This window comes from Pyrus communis, chromosome 8, assembly GCF_963583255.1.
Source record: "Pyrus communis chromosome 8, drPyrComm1.1, whole genome shotgun sequence".
In the NCBI taxonomy this organism is placed as follows: domain Eukaryota; kingdom Viridiplantae; phylum Streptophyta; class Magnoliopsida; order Rosales; family Rosaceae; genus Pyrus; species Pyrus communis.
The window spans coordinates 16,307,348-16,320,850 of NC_084810.1; the positions used below are offsets into that span (position 1 = coordinate 16,307,348).

At 41.8% G+C, this 13,503-nt stretch overlaps 2 protein-coding genes across 2 annotated transcripts; both read right to left on the reverse strand.

Annotated features, from left to right (window-relative positions):
* Positions 1–3,556: 3,556 nt before the first annotated feature.
* Positions 3,557–5,593, reverse strand: LOC137743029 (uncharacterized; the record flags this gene model as incomplete). The annotated part of the gene is made up of 2 exons (XM_068482951.1): positions 3,557–4,264; positions 5,102–5,593. Coding segments are annotated over 2 exons (1,200 nt in total), but the record flags the coding sequence as incomplete, so codon positions are not given.
* Positions 5,594–12,010: 6,417 nt separating this feature from the next.
* LOC137743030 (uncharacterized) lies at positions 12,011–12,484 on the reverse strand. The gene has a single exon (XM_068482952.1). The coding sequence runs from the start codon at positions 12,482–12,484 to the stop codon at positions 12,011–12,013; it is 474 nt and encodes a 157-aa protein (XP_068339053.1).
* Positions 12,485–13,503: the final 1,019 nt, after the last annotated feature.

Here is a 13,503-nt window from a genome sequence, read left to right on the forward strand (position 1 = left end):
TGCCTCCCGCTCCGATGCCTTTTGCTCCTATGCCTTCCGCTCCGATGCCTTCTGTTCCTACGCCTTCCGCTTCAAGAGTAAAGCCACGTAGTGGGGCCTCAAGCAAACAACCTTTGTGAAGCACCATCTTTCTTTGTTTAGCAGTGCCTATCAATAAATCAAACATTTTCTCAATGTTACAATCATAGACTCACACAATTAATAAACAAACAAACAATAACAACTAAACAACCTAACAAGGCAGAAACGAAATAGCAACAAAGAGAAGAGTTTTTTAGGAATCTGGATTTGGAGTGCTTTCTAAGTCTTCCTTTGTTGAATGCATGGGTTGCCTCCCAAGTAGCGCTTTCTTTTACGTCTTGCAGCCGGACGGTACCTCCGTTTAAGCATGACTAGGTTCCACGGCATGGAGGGGTACCTCCTCCACGACATGCTCCTCAAACATCTCGTAATAGGGCTTCAATCGATGCCCATTCACTTTGAATTCTTGCTGCGTCCTTGAACTTTTGATTTGCACTGCACCATGAGGGAAAACATTAGTAACAACAAACGGGCCAATCCATTTAGAACGCAACTTACCAGGAAACAAACGTAGGCGAGAGTTGAAAAGTAACACTTTCTGCCCAACTGTGAAGGTCTTGGTTCGAATCATTTTATCATGGAATGCTTTGGTCTTGGCTTTGTACATCCGGGTATTCTCATAGGCTTCATTCCGAATCTCCTCAAGTTCATTCAATTGGAGTTTCCTATGAACTCCCGCTGCATCTATGTCCATGTTGAAAGTCTTCACGGCCCAATGTGCCTTGTGCTCTAACTCTACGGGCAAATGACATGGCTTACCATAGACGAGCCGAAAAGGTGACATCCCAATGGGTGTTTTGTATGCCGTACGATATGCCCACAGTGCATCATCTAAACGTAAGCTCCAATCCCTCCTTGTTGGTCCAACGGTCTTCTCCAAAATTTGTTTGATTTCTCGATTAGACACCTCGGCTTGGCCATTTGTTTGAGGATGGTAAGGTGTGGAGACCTTATGGTTGACATGGTACTTTCTTAGCAACGCCTCAATGGTCCGATTGCAAAAGTGAGACCCTCCATCACTTATGATTACTCTCGGCATTCCAAACCTAGCAAAAATGTTAGTTTTCACGAAATCTGCAACCACCTTAGAATCGTTAGTACGGGTGGCTTTTGCTTCCACCCATTTAGAAACATAATCAACGGCTAGCAAGATATAAGTGAAACCATAAGATGGAGGGAAAGGGCCCATGAAATCAATGCCCCAAACATCAAAAATTTCAACATTAAAGACAGGGGTTTGCGACATTTGGTCATTGGTACCTATGTTACCCATTCGTTGGCAACGATCACAAGACATACAAAAGGTTCTAGCATCCCTAAATATAGTCGGCCAATAAAAACCACACTCTAGAACCTTGAGGGCAGTGCGTTGTGTGCCAAAATGACCACCACATGCATATGTGTGACAAAAGCTTAGAATTGAGTGAAATTCAGAATCATGCACACATCTACGTACAATTTGATCTGAGCAATACTTCCACAAATAAGGGTCATCCCAAACATAGAAACGTGCATTATTTTTAAGCTTATCACGTTGGTGCTTGTTTAGTTCATTTGGAATTTGTTTAGCCACCAAGTAATTCACTAAATCTGCATACCATGGTTCACTTACCTCAATGGATAGCAGCTGCTCATCGGGAAAAGTTTCAGGGATAGGTACGGCATGTTCATGCTCATCGTGGATCATTCGGCTTAAATGGTCAGCCACTACATTCTCGCTTCCTTTCTTATCCCGGATTTCAATATCAAATTCTTGAAGAAGAAGAATCCAACGGATAAGCCTCGGCTTTGCTTCCTTTTTCGTGATCAAGTACCTCAAAGCTGCATGATCAGAATAAACGATTACTTTAGTACCAATTAAATATGAACGGAATTTATCTAAAGCAAAAACCACAGCTAGAAGTTCTTTTTCCATCGTGGAGTAGTTCAATTGGGCATCATTGAGAGTCCGAGAGGCATAGTATATGACATGCGGCCGCTTGTCTCTTCTTTGTCCTAGAACAGCTCCTAATGCATAGTCGGATGCATCGCACATGAGCTCGAACGGAAGGCTCCAATCTGAAGGTACAATAATGGGGGCCGAGACTAGCTTCTCCTTGAGTTGGTTAAATGCCAAATTACACTCTTCATCAAACTTGAATGGCACATCTTTTTGAAGCAATCGGCAAAGAGGGTTGGACATCTTGGAGAAGTCCTTGATAAAACGCCTATAGAACCCTGCATGGCCAAGAAACGAACGTACCTCTCTAACCGAAGTAGGAGAGGGTAAGTGACGTACAAGGTCTATTTTCGATTTATCTACTTCAATTCCTTTTTCTGAAACAATATGTCCTAAAACTATACCTTGTTTCACCATAAAATGACATTTCTCCCAATTCAAGACAAGGTTAGTTTCAACACATCGTTTCAAAATTAAGGTTAGATTATCCAAGCAATTATCAAATGAACTCCCAAACACACTGAAATCATCCATGAAAACCTCAATGATCTTTTCAACAAAATCGGAAAATATACTTACCATACACCTTTGGAAAGTGGCCGGTGCGTTGCATAAGCCAAATGGCATGCGACGATAAGCAAATGTTCCAAAGGGACATGTGAATGTGGTATTCTCTTGATCATCCGGGGCTATCACAATTTGGTTATATCCAGAGTATCCATCAAGAAAACAGTAAAAGGCATGACCGGCTAACCTTTCGAGCATCTGGTCGATGAATGGCAAAGGAAAGTGATCTTTCCTAGTCATGGCATTTAGCTTCCGGTAATCGATACATACTCGCCATCCAGTCTGAATGCGTGTAGGTACGAGCTCATTCTCATCATTCTTGATAACAGTTACTCCGGACTTCTTGGGAACGACTTGAACTGGAGAGACCCAACGGCTATCGGAGATAGGGTAGATCACTCCGCAATCCAAAAGCTTGATTATTTCCTTCTTCACCACTTCCATCATCGGAGGGTTGAGACGGCGTTGAGCCTCTCGGGATGGCTTAGTCCCCTCCTCAAGAAGTATACGGTGCATGCATGTGGTAGGGCTTATTCCTTTAATGTCGGCCAAAGTCCACCCTATGGCCGTTTTGTGTTCTCGCAGCACCCTCACAAGCTTCTCATCCTCCATTGCCGTGAGACTTGATGAAATGATGACGGGCAATGTTTCGCCTTCTCCCAAAAACACATACTTCAAATGGTCCGGCAACGGCTTAAGTTCAAGCGATGGTGCCTGAACAACAGAAGGTAGCATCTTAGTGGAAACTGAATTTGAAAGTGAGAGTGGAACCTTACCATATTGTTGTGGCAATGACTCAAGGGCTGCCACAACCTCAATTATTTCTTCACTAGAACCCATGGCAAAGAATTCCTCCTCCTTGCCGTGGCCTTGCATTGGCCCAAATCCTTCATTTTTGCATTCTATGGCCTTAGTGATGGTTGTTTCCAGGGCGTCCTCGTTCAATTCTTCAAGGTATACCTGCGCCAAAGAATCGATAACATCAATGGAAAAACAAGAATGGTCATCAACGGGATATCTCATAGTTTCAGAAATATTAAAATCAATCACTTCCCCATCGAATTCCATTGTCAAGGTGCCTTTGTATACATCAATCTTCGTTCGGGCCGTCTTCATGAATGGCCTACCAAGGAGAATCGGAAAAGATGTAGAATGGGCTGAATCCTCCATGTCTAGGACGTAGAAATCAGCCGGAAAAATTAAATGGTTCACCTGCACAAGCACATCTTCCAAAACTCCTTTTGGATACGCGTTAGAACGATCAGCCAATTGTATAATTACACCATCTTGTTTTAATTCACCCAAATTCATAGATGCATAAATAGAATAAGGCATGACATTTATGGATGCACCTAAATCAAGCATGGCATGTTCAAAACGATTATGTCCAATCACACAAGGAATCGTGAAACTACCGGGGTCTTTGCACTTGGTAGGCAGTTTACGTTGCAAAACAGCGGACACATTCTCGCTTACCTTCACTACCTCTTTGTTTGCCCTTTTTCTCTTTGTATTGCATAGGTCCTTGAGGAATTTAGCATACTTTGGAACCTGTTTGATTGCATCGAGAAGCGGTATGTTCACTTGCACCTTCCGGAACGTTTCAAGAATGTCCTTCTCGCTTTCTTCCTTTTTTTCTTGCATGAACCTACGAGGAAAAGGTACATTGGGCAGATTAGGACGTGAAGTACATGAATTTGAACTTAAATTACCTGATTTGGCCGAGTTAGGGTGATCTGCCTCAGGTTGTGTCGTCTCTTCATCTACTTTCTGGGCAGATTTGGGATTGTTTGGCTCGGTCCCAACTTCTTTTCCACCCCTTAGGGTGATGGACTTGGCGGATTCGAATCCTCCCTTTGGATTGACTGTGGTTGAGCTAGGAAGCTTTCCTTGCTCTCTAATCTGTCCAAGGAACTCAGAAATCTGCCCTATTTGTTTCTTCATATCCGTCATCTCCTTCTCGTTATTTGCTATCCGGTTGTTTTGATTTTGCAACCCCTGCGAAATAGAGGTTAGTAATTGCATAGCTTGATCACTTTCCAAGGACGTACCTGAATGAGATGATGCCGAAGGTTGTTGGGGTTGTTGGGGTGCATACGGCTTGGAATAAAAACCAGGGGGGTTTGGCCTAAATCCTCCTTGTTGGGCAGCTTGTTGTGGCTCCCTCCATTTGAAGTTTGGATGGTCCCTCCATCCGGCATTGTAAGTGTTCGAGTATGGGTTGTTTTGATTTTGTCCTTGGAAACCAATTGCATTGGCAGATTCCCACCCACCATTCTCGATTAGTTGAGGGCACTTGTCGGATGGATGCCCTTGAATTGAGCACACGCCACAAACTTGGTGTTCTTGTGCTTTTGGACCAATCACAACCTGAGAAACAAGAGAAGTAAGATTAGCAAGTTGTGATTGAATTTCAGAAATAGCACTCACCTCATTTACACTTTGTTGTCGTGGGGCTTCCCTTTGACCCACTCCTTCATATTGTTGAGCGTTGAGCGCTCGGTTGGCTATGAGAATCTTGGCATCCCTTGGTGTTTTGTCCACCAATGCTCCTCCCGCTGATGCATCAAGCATTTGACGTTCGATAGGAAGGAGGCCCTCATAGAAATATTGAAGGAGAAGTTCCTCCTTCATTTGATGTTGAGGACATGAAGCTACAAGGCCCTTGAAGCGCTCATAATAAGCCGGGAATGTCTCACCATGATTCTGTTGAATACCACTAATTTTCTTCCGTAGGAGAATCACTCTCGAAGTAGGGAAGAATTTCTCCAAGAAAGCACGCTTCATACTCTCCCACGAAGTCACAGTTCCCGGGGCTAGTTCGTAGAGCCAATCTTTGGCCTTGTCCATAAGTGAAAATGGAAAGGCCTTCATCTTCAATATACTCCCATCCACATTGATGGGGGTCATGCTCGAACAAACCACCTCGAACTCCTTCAAGTGTTTGTTGGGATCTTCCATAGACAAGCCATGGAACTTCGGAATATGGTGTAACAAACTGGATTTGAGTTCAAATTCCTCAGTCTTCCCCTCTGCAGCCGTGGGGTATTGGATACAAAGAGGCAATGCATTATCCAAACCCGAGGCCGAAAGCTCCTTGATGGTTCTATTATCTGCTGCCATGGCTTGTTCTTCTTCAAAAATCTGATCCGTGGGCTTTTCTTCTACACCTACTTCGTCTTCTTCTAGCCCAGGTTGTGGTGGAGGTTGTGGTGGCTCTTGTTGACTCCTCGTTCTCCTCAAAGTGCGTTCAAAATCACCATCAAAGTCGGAGATGTTCTCTATAATAGGCCGAGAGCTACGAGTCATACACAGTACCTAAAAAACAAGGAAACAAACAAACTAAGAATCTGAAATAAGAATGCACGAAAAAAAAAAAACAAAAATATAAAAATAAAGACAAAGGATTAGCAAAGTTGCAAATCCCCGGCAACGGCGCCAAAATTTGATGCGATTTTTATACGCACACTCAAATTAAACCCTCGTTTGACAATTGTAGTAGAATGGATAAGTGAGGGATCGTTCTGGACCGGGGATTAGGAGGGATTGCTAAAACCTTCTAAATTGACTTAAAAACATAAAAACTAAATCAAAATACTCTTAACAAGACTACTATGACTCAGAATGGCTTTGAAAAACTCAAATTGTCTAAAACAATCAAATTGACTCAAATAGAAGCTAGAACTTGATTTAGACGAATTTGCAAGCGTTTATGACTCCAAAAGCTTAAAGATACAAAAATAAAACAAATACGAATGATTAAGACTCAACGAAATATGGGGGAAATGTGTTTGGACGATATTAAATTAAAAAGACAGAATATAATTAAAGGCAAAATGTAAATATGAATGTGATGAAAATATGGATGATGGAATAGCCAAGGGGTTCTTCTCCACACATGTTACACTTGCATACAAAATTGATTCTCAGTTGGTCTTTCGATAAGTTGTGAAACTCAATGCTCCAAGTTAATTAGATCCGCTTAAATTAACTTTCAGATTTCCCTAGATTCGTTGGATTGAATGGAATACGCATTACAACCAAATTATTCTTAATCAAAGTCCCTAACTATGGAATACGCATGATAGAGACATTCAACAAAGATCATTAAGTTCAACGGAAATCATAAACATCGACGAGGCATTCGTTACTATGGAATACGCATGAAACTTATGCCAAGAATTCGTTTAACGCGATTGTTTATAAGCAACCTCCACTACTTGTGAATATAAGTTCATAACGATTAGGTGAAATTCACTTATATTCTAGCGTCATATTTATGCATGAAAATTAAGCTTGCAATCTCAATGAACATACATAAATAAGTTATCAATCAAACAGTTAAACGAATTGAATCCACAACTTATGAAATTCCAACCAAACGTAATCAATTCAAATTGCAAATATAAACATAGTTTCGAATCACCCCCTAGCTAAAGGGGGTTTAGTTCCTCATAACTTTGAAATCAAAGAAACACCTAAACATTCCAACAACTCAAACTTGAATTGTATGAACGTTTAGGCACTCTTATCTTCCATTCTCATACGTACAAAACAAAGAGAATTAAATTTAAACTTTGAAATCAAAGAAACACCTAAACATTCCAACAACTCAAACTTGAATTGTATGAACGTTTAAGCACTCTTTTCTTCCTCGTTGTTGTAGCACAAGGTCTAAGGTGAGCTTTGGGGATTATGTGAAGTGTTTTGGAGGGATGGGAAGTGGTTGGATAGTGGCTGCAATGGAGGAGAAAAACTGCACAGAAATGGAAGGGGAATTGCGGCAATGGATGTGTATTTGTGTGGTGTGTTGTGTTGTGAAATGAATGAAAAATGAGATGAATCCCTTGTGGCTAGGTTGCATGCTTATTTATAGGTAAATGAGAGGGAACATGACAGCTTGGAATAGGTGGAAATGTGGCTGCAAGTTTGGTGAATGATTATGAGTGAATGCATGTGAATGTGGCTAGGTTGGAAAGCTGGAATTTCTGGAATTGTAATGTACCCCACGGCATTGATTGTGTTTGAGTGTTTGTGGCTGCAATGTTTGTTGGTTAAAGATGCATGTGGATGTATTATACAATGGGAAAGTATGTGATTGACAATTAGGGTGAATGGTGGCTGCAATGATGAAGTGTGATGGCTGAAAATGCAAGGGAAGTGCACGGCATTGATTAGTTTTAGGTGCATGTGGCTGCAATGTTTGTTTGATGATGATGCATGTGATGGGTGGGAACAAAGGGGGAAACATGGCACAAGGGTGCTTGAGTGAATGATTGAATGTGCATGTGGATTAAAGAATGAGTGGTGGTGTAATGATGAAGTGAATGGCATAAGGGAATGGGAGCTAATAAATAATGCATGTAGGGTTAGGAAATAAAATCATAACTTAAAGGGGAATGATTAAAGGGTGTTGAAAGGTTTTGCATGGCTTTGAAGTGATTGTGGATTGGGCTAGAGTTTAAGTACATGAAATGGACCCAAATTGCTCCTCCTTGCATGGCAAGGAATGGTGTTTGTGTTAAGCCCATGGCAAGGTGTTATGTGATTGGGTTAGGGCCATTGTTTTGTGTCTTCAAGTGCATACAAGGCCTTCAAATTCGTCCATCCTCTTGGCTCCATGGATAAGCTATCCAATCCATGCCCAAAAATGCTCCAAATGGCCTCAAAATGCACTTTCTTGCTCCCTAGGCCCTTAGAACCTGAAAACACACAAAAGAAGCATAAAGGACTAAAATAACGAGAGAAACATAACGTAAATGCACGAGAACAAGCCATTTAAGTCGCATGAATATGCTCCTATCACCCCTAATTCTATTGCCAACTGGGGGCAAATGAAAATGGCTTTCCATGAGCAGTTTTACAGGGTCGAGCCCAAGATGTCTATCAATGACCTTGTCAAGGTGAAACAGTACAAACATGAGTCTACAGAAGACTTCATGATGAGGTTCAGGAGGATGATGATGAGGTGCCAGTTCCCTATAAATCATGCACAACTGATATCCATCGCTCATAAAGCATTGAGATTACCTTCGAGAAAGAAGTTTTATGACATGCAGTTTAATGAGCTGTAGGAGTTGGTAATTGTGGCCACCAAGTATGAGAAATTATTGCTAGAGGAGCAGCAAGTAAATCACTCATCGGGCTTTAGGCAAGCCATTCCAGTCCCATTTTTTTACTCTATTTAATGTGGCACCTCCTACTACCTTCGCTCCCCACCCAAAGTCACTTTCCAAGCTACCCGACACAGTCTTAAGGTCATGAGCAAGGTCGCCCAAAAGCCCATGGCTCTGAACTTCGAATTTACTTCAATCTTCTCATCTTGGTGGGAAACAAAATGGACTAAGAAATATGGAAAAGATCTGCACAAAGCTCATGGTCCTCTCTTTAAGCAATTATCCATCAAGTCCTCTCCAAAACCAACTGAGCTTGAAAATTATAAGGAAATGATTCATCAGAAGAATTAACTCATTTTGATAGGTAATTCTTTCTGTTGTTTTTTCCTCTTGAAATTTTCATAAGTCTGCCCTCTCTAACCCCTCCCTTGGTTTCTTTGTTCTTGCAGCCCAAGGTAACCCTGCGGAAGTGGTTGTCAAGCAAGATGAAGATGTCGCAGATGCCCTCATCTTTCAAAAGGTTGTAGTTGAAGAAAAAAGGCAAGGTGCTAGAGAGGGCAGAGACATTTCTAAGTTACTTAGAGATTCTAAGGATGAAGTTGTAGTTGAGCCTCGGGCTACACGTCGAACTTAGGCAACGATGGTAGAGACTTCAGAGTTTGAGCCTGAAGCTCGACTAGCTCCAACAAAGAAAAGGGCGCAGGCACAGACTTTCACAGCCTCAAAGTCTTCTACTCTAGTTGCTAAGGTGGGCGTGGGTAGGAAGAAACGTAAAGCTTCCAGTAAGCAAACCTTGCTTCATTCTTTCATTCTTATTCACAACTTCAAGATGAGAGTTGACAACTCTACTTTCTTTGATTCTAGGGCCCCAAGCGACTAAAAATCCTATTATCGCTTCAAATGAGGACCCCCTGCGGGCTGAGATGTATCAAAAAGCCAGAAATCTAGAAGATTCCACCCTGGAAGAACTGGAGGTACATCTTACATCCTAAATTTTATTCCTCTGGGTTCTTCCCCTTTCTTTTCTACTCTCTTCCATACTTTTTGCCCGTTTTTTTATTTAGGCCATAAAGGAAGGAAATATCTCTTTGCCCAAGACCTCTTCACCTTCAACCCGAATGAAACAAACTTCTCCCCCTCGGACTAAGTCTTCAAAGGTATATCTTCTTTTCTTTTAGACTTCTATTTTTAACAATCCCATAATTTTAACGCTTGTTGTTTTTTTTTCTTTTGTAGGCCAAGGTTGAAGAGGCTGCCTCTTCCGCTGGGCATAGTTTTACCTTTATCCCTCCAGCTTCTCCTCTGCTGGTGGTGGCTCCTACTTCCCAGTTTGATCTAAGCACTGGAAAGTTGTTACACTTTGTAGAAGATAATAGTCGCCCAGTAAGTAATTTCATTATCCTTTTTATGTTTAAAGTTCCTTTCTTTCTTCCTTACTTATCCTCTTTTGCCACTTGTAGCCTTCCCTATCACAAACATCTCACCAACTAACCGTGTCTGCTTTTGGGGAACCTGTAGTCCCTAAGATCCCCATGGTTTCAGAGGTGACTACCCCCTCGGGCTTCTCAAGCAGAGTCTCCTGATGTAGTCGTTGTTTCTGAAGTACCCATTCCTCAATTTCAGGTATATCATTATGTAAACTTTCGCTTCTTGTTTTCTGCAAACTATCCTTTTGACACTTGTTCTCTCTAATGTCTACAGGCCTCAGGTGAGGACTCGGGCATTATTCCTTCCTTCTTAACAAGCAAAAATGGCCATTCTCCATAACTAAAGGAAACAACTCATCCTTCATCTCCTTCCTTGGCTCCGAGTTCAACCCAGGTATATTCTCATTTCTTGTCTCGTCTTCCTCCATTCTGAATCATAACTTATTTCCTCAACTTTTCTCTCTTGGTTGCAACAGGGCTTCAGGGAGGGCTCAGGCAAGTCTCCATTGCGCTTGGTGTGCAAAACAGAACTCCTTCGATCTTCTCTAGCTTCTAGGGTCACGACTACTACTATCTCTTAGGCTTCTTCCTCGGTTAAAACTTCCTCTATTACTGCACCCTCTGAAGGAGCTGGAGCATGACTTTCTTCTCATATACCAGTTCCTTCAACAGCATCTCTACCCAAGCTTTTTAAAGAATTCGGGCAACTCAAGATAAAGCTAAGATCTTCCAAGCATCCCTCTAAATCTTCAGGCCTTCAAGATCAACGATGAGTCTTTCGAGAATGGTCTAGGAGGGATTTCTTAGCAACCTTCAGCCTCAAGGCCCTCCATGATGTAGAGAAAGCCATGACCGACCTTTTCAAGGCCGATCAACTATCAAGAGTTCAGTATGAGTCATTTCTCTCATATTTCAAAAACTTTAGGGCTCTTAGAGATCAACATAATCAGGTTGAGAGAAAAGTCAATCGAGTGAAATGCTTTAAGAAGAAACAATCGAGTTCTTCAACTCAAATTCAGTAGCTAATAAATGAAGGCTCAACCATGGAGGAGATGATCAAGATGGTGTCCTCTGATATGCAGAAGTTGTTGAAGGCCGAACATGCAACTCTTCTTGGCAAGCTTCAGCAGCAAATTGAAAGAGTAATGAAGGCCAACATGGAACTAGAAGATGCTGAATCTCAACTTATCAATAACATTGCTGTTTTGGCCGAGCCTACTAGAATTTTGATGCTCATGCAGACTTATTACTCCAGAATAATTACTCTGGGTAAAGATGTACATCTGTTAGGCTAAGATCAAACGTAATCATTTCTAAAATATACTTCTTTTTATCTTCACTTGTTTCACTTTAGATTGAAACTCTTATTGCCTCATTTAACTTCACCTTTTCTTTGAAATCATTAAATCTCTTTAATATAATGATTTCTAACCCCCAGACAGTTGGATGTCATTTCCTTAAACACTCAATACTAACTGGATGTCCTCGTGAGTTTTCCTTACATTGGTCAAGTAATTTTTCCCTTTATCCCTTGCTTTTCTCTCTTTCACACACCAACAGTCTTTTGATTAAGAACCTGACTACAACTACCTGGTCATTTCTTATTTGTTCTGTCATTACTGGTGTTGAGGAGTTGGGAGAATATGGGGTCAGTCTCATTCTTCCTTTGTAAGGAATAGCCCTTGTTCTAAAAGTTTTTGGGCCGTTACCTTAGTCAGGCGGTCGTTCTCATCAGCTCCTAAGCATTAGAGAATCTCATTGCTAGGATTATAAAAATTGGCTTCTAGCACATTGGCAGTGGGAAGGAATGGCCATGACTCAACCTCTACCATCTCCCAAAATCCAGGTCCCATAACTCCTTCCTCGTGGTAAACTGCCACTTATTGATGCAGGGTGGATGGCACCGAGAGACTCTGATGAATCCAATCTTGGCCCAGTAAAGCTCCATAGGTGGAAGTAATATCCACAACGAAGAAAGCTGACATGATCTTCTTGGAACCCAAGTCAACGTCCAAGTGAAATATCCCATGGGTTTTAGTAATGGTTCCAGAGAAACTGGAAACTGTTAAGTCCGTGAGGATGAGGTCCTCCTCACTTCTAAATACCCTCTTCATCTGCTTGAAAGGCAACACTTTGACCGCGGCTCCTCCATCAATCAAAACCCTTTTGAAAAGTACTCCCTCCAGATGAGTAGTTACATAAATAGGTTTGAGATGGTTGGCTAGGGTCAAATTTGGACGACTGAAGACCATCATGTCTATGTACACTCTCTCGGGCTCTCTCTTTGTGGGCTTTGGCAAATCTACTCTGCCCAACTCCTCTTTTCCCGCCTCTTCAACACTAACACGTGCCATCATAGGTTATATTGCTAAGTAGTCACCTTACATTATGGCACGTTGATCCTGCTCAGCACAAAACATGGTAGATAAAATATATGTCATGTTTACGTGGAAGTTGCTAGGTCCAAATAAGTCCTTCTTGCCCACAATGTGGTTCATAAACTCATCTAAACATGCCTATACTTTTTATTGCAGCATCAGCTCAGACACCCTTTCTTTCTGGGTTATGCCAAAGTCTGTTATTTGTTCTGGATCCTCACAGAGAGTATTATCCAACAATGGTTCGGGCAACCCCCTCTCAGGTAAGATAGTTCCAAATCATATTGGTTCTAGGCTCCACCTTGGGGTTGGCATTATCATTATATCCTCTTGAGCTCTCCTCAAGATTCTGTATTTCTTAAGATAAGGGTTATACGGCACATGGTCTCCTTCTTCTTCAGTCTTGCTATTAACCTTCTGCACCTCTTTCTTGGTTCTCCAATGGAGTTGATTTCTTCCTCCATCAGGTACCTCCTCAAACTTTACATTCTCTGAGGTTTCTAAGGCACCGGGGACTTTAATGACTTCATATAGGCTTTATGTTGCCTCTGGACTCTTCTAATCATGAAGGCTCTCATTTCCTTAACGGGATTCCCATCATTTCCGACCATATACCATTTCCGCCCAAGTCGGGCATGTTTCTTCTTTGTGACTGGATTCACAGTTTTCTCCTTAACTCTGACATCTCTACCAGCATAGCTTGGTTAAGGTGGCCTTACATCCACCCATCTTGGCACCTTGGCCTCTCTGTCCTCTGCATTTTTAGAAGCTTCATAATTTCTGAACACTTCTGACAAACTCTTTGGTTATGAATCTCCTCCCAACCTTTTCTTAGAAGTCTCTCTCTCAGCTGCTCGCATAACATTTATGTGGGCTTCTTACTCTTCTTTCTCTATTTTCTTGATCAGGTCCTGATCAATAATGGCTCATGAGGCTGAAACTTCCAGCTCACACTCATATTGGCATCTACTGCACAATATTACTCCTTTGATTAT

What these genes read in the sequence shown, in the direction of transcription:
- LOC137743030 (XM_068482952.1), bottom strand. Translation starts at nt 12,484, where the DNA reads ATGGCACGTGTTAGTGTTGAAGAGGCGGGAAAAGAGGAGTTGGGCAGA.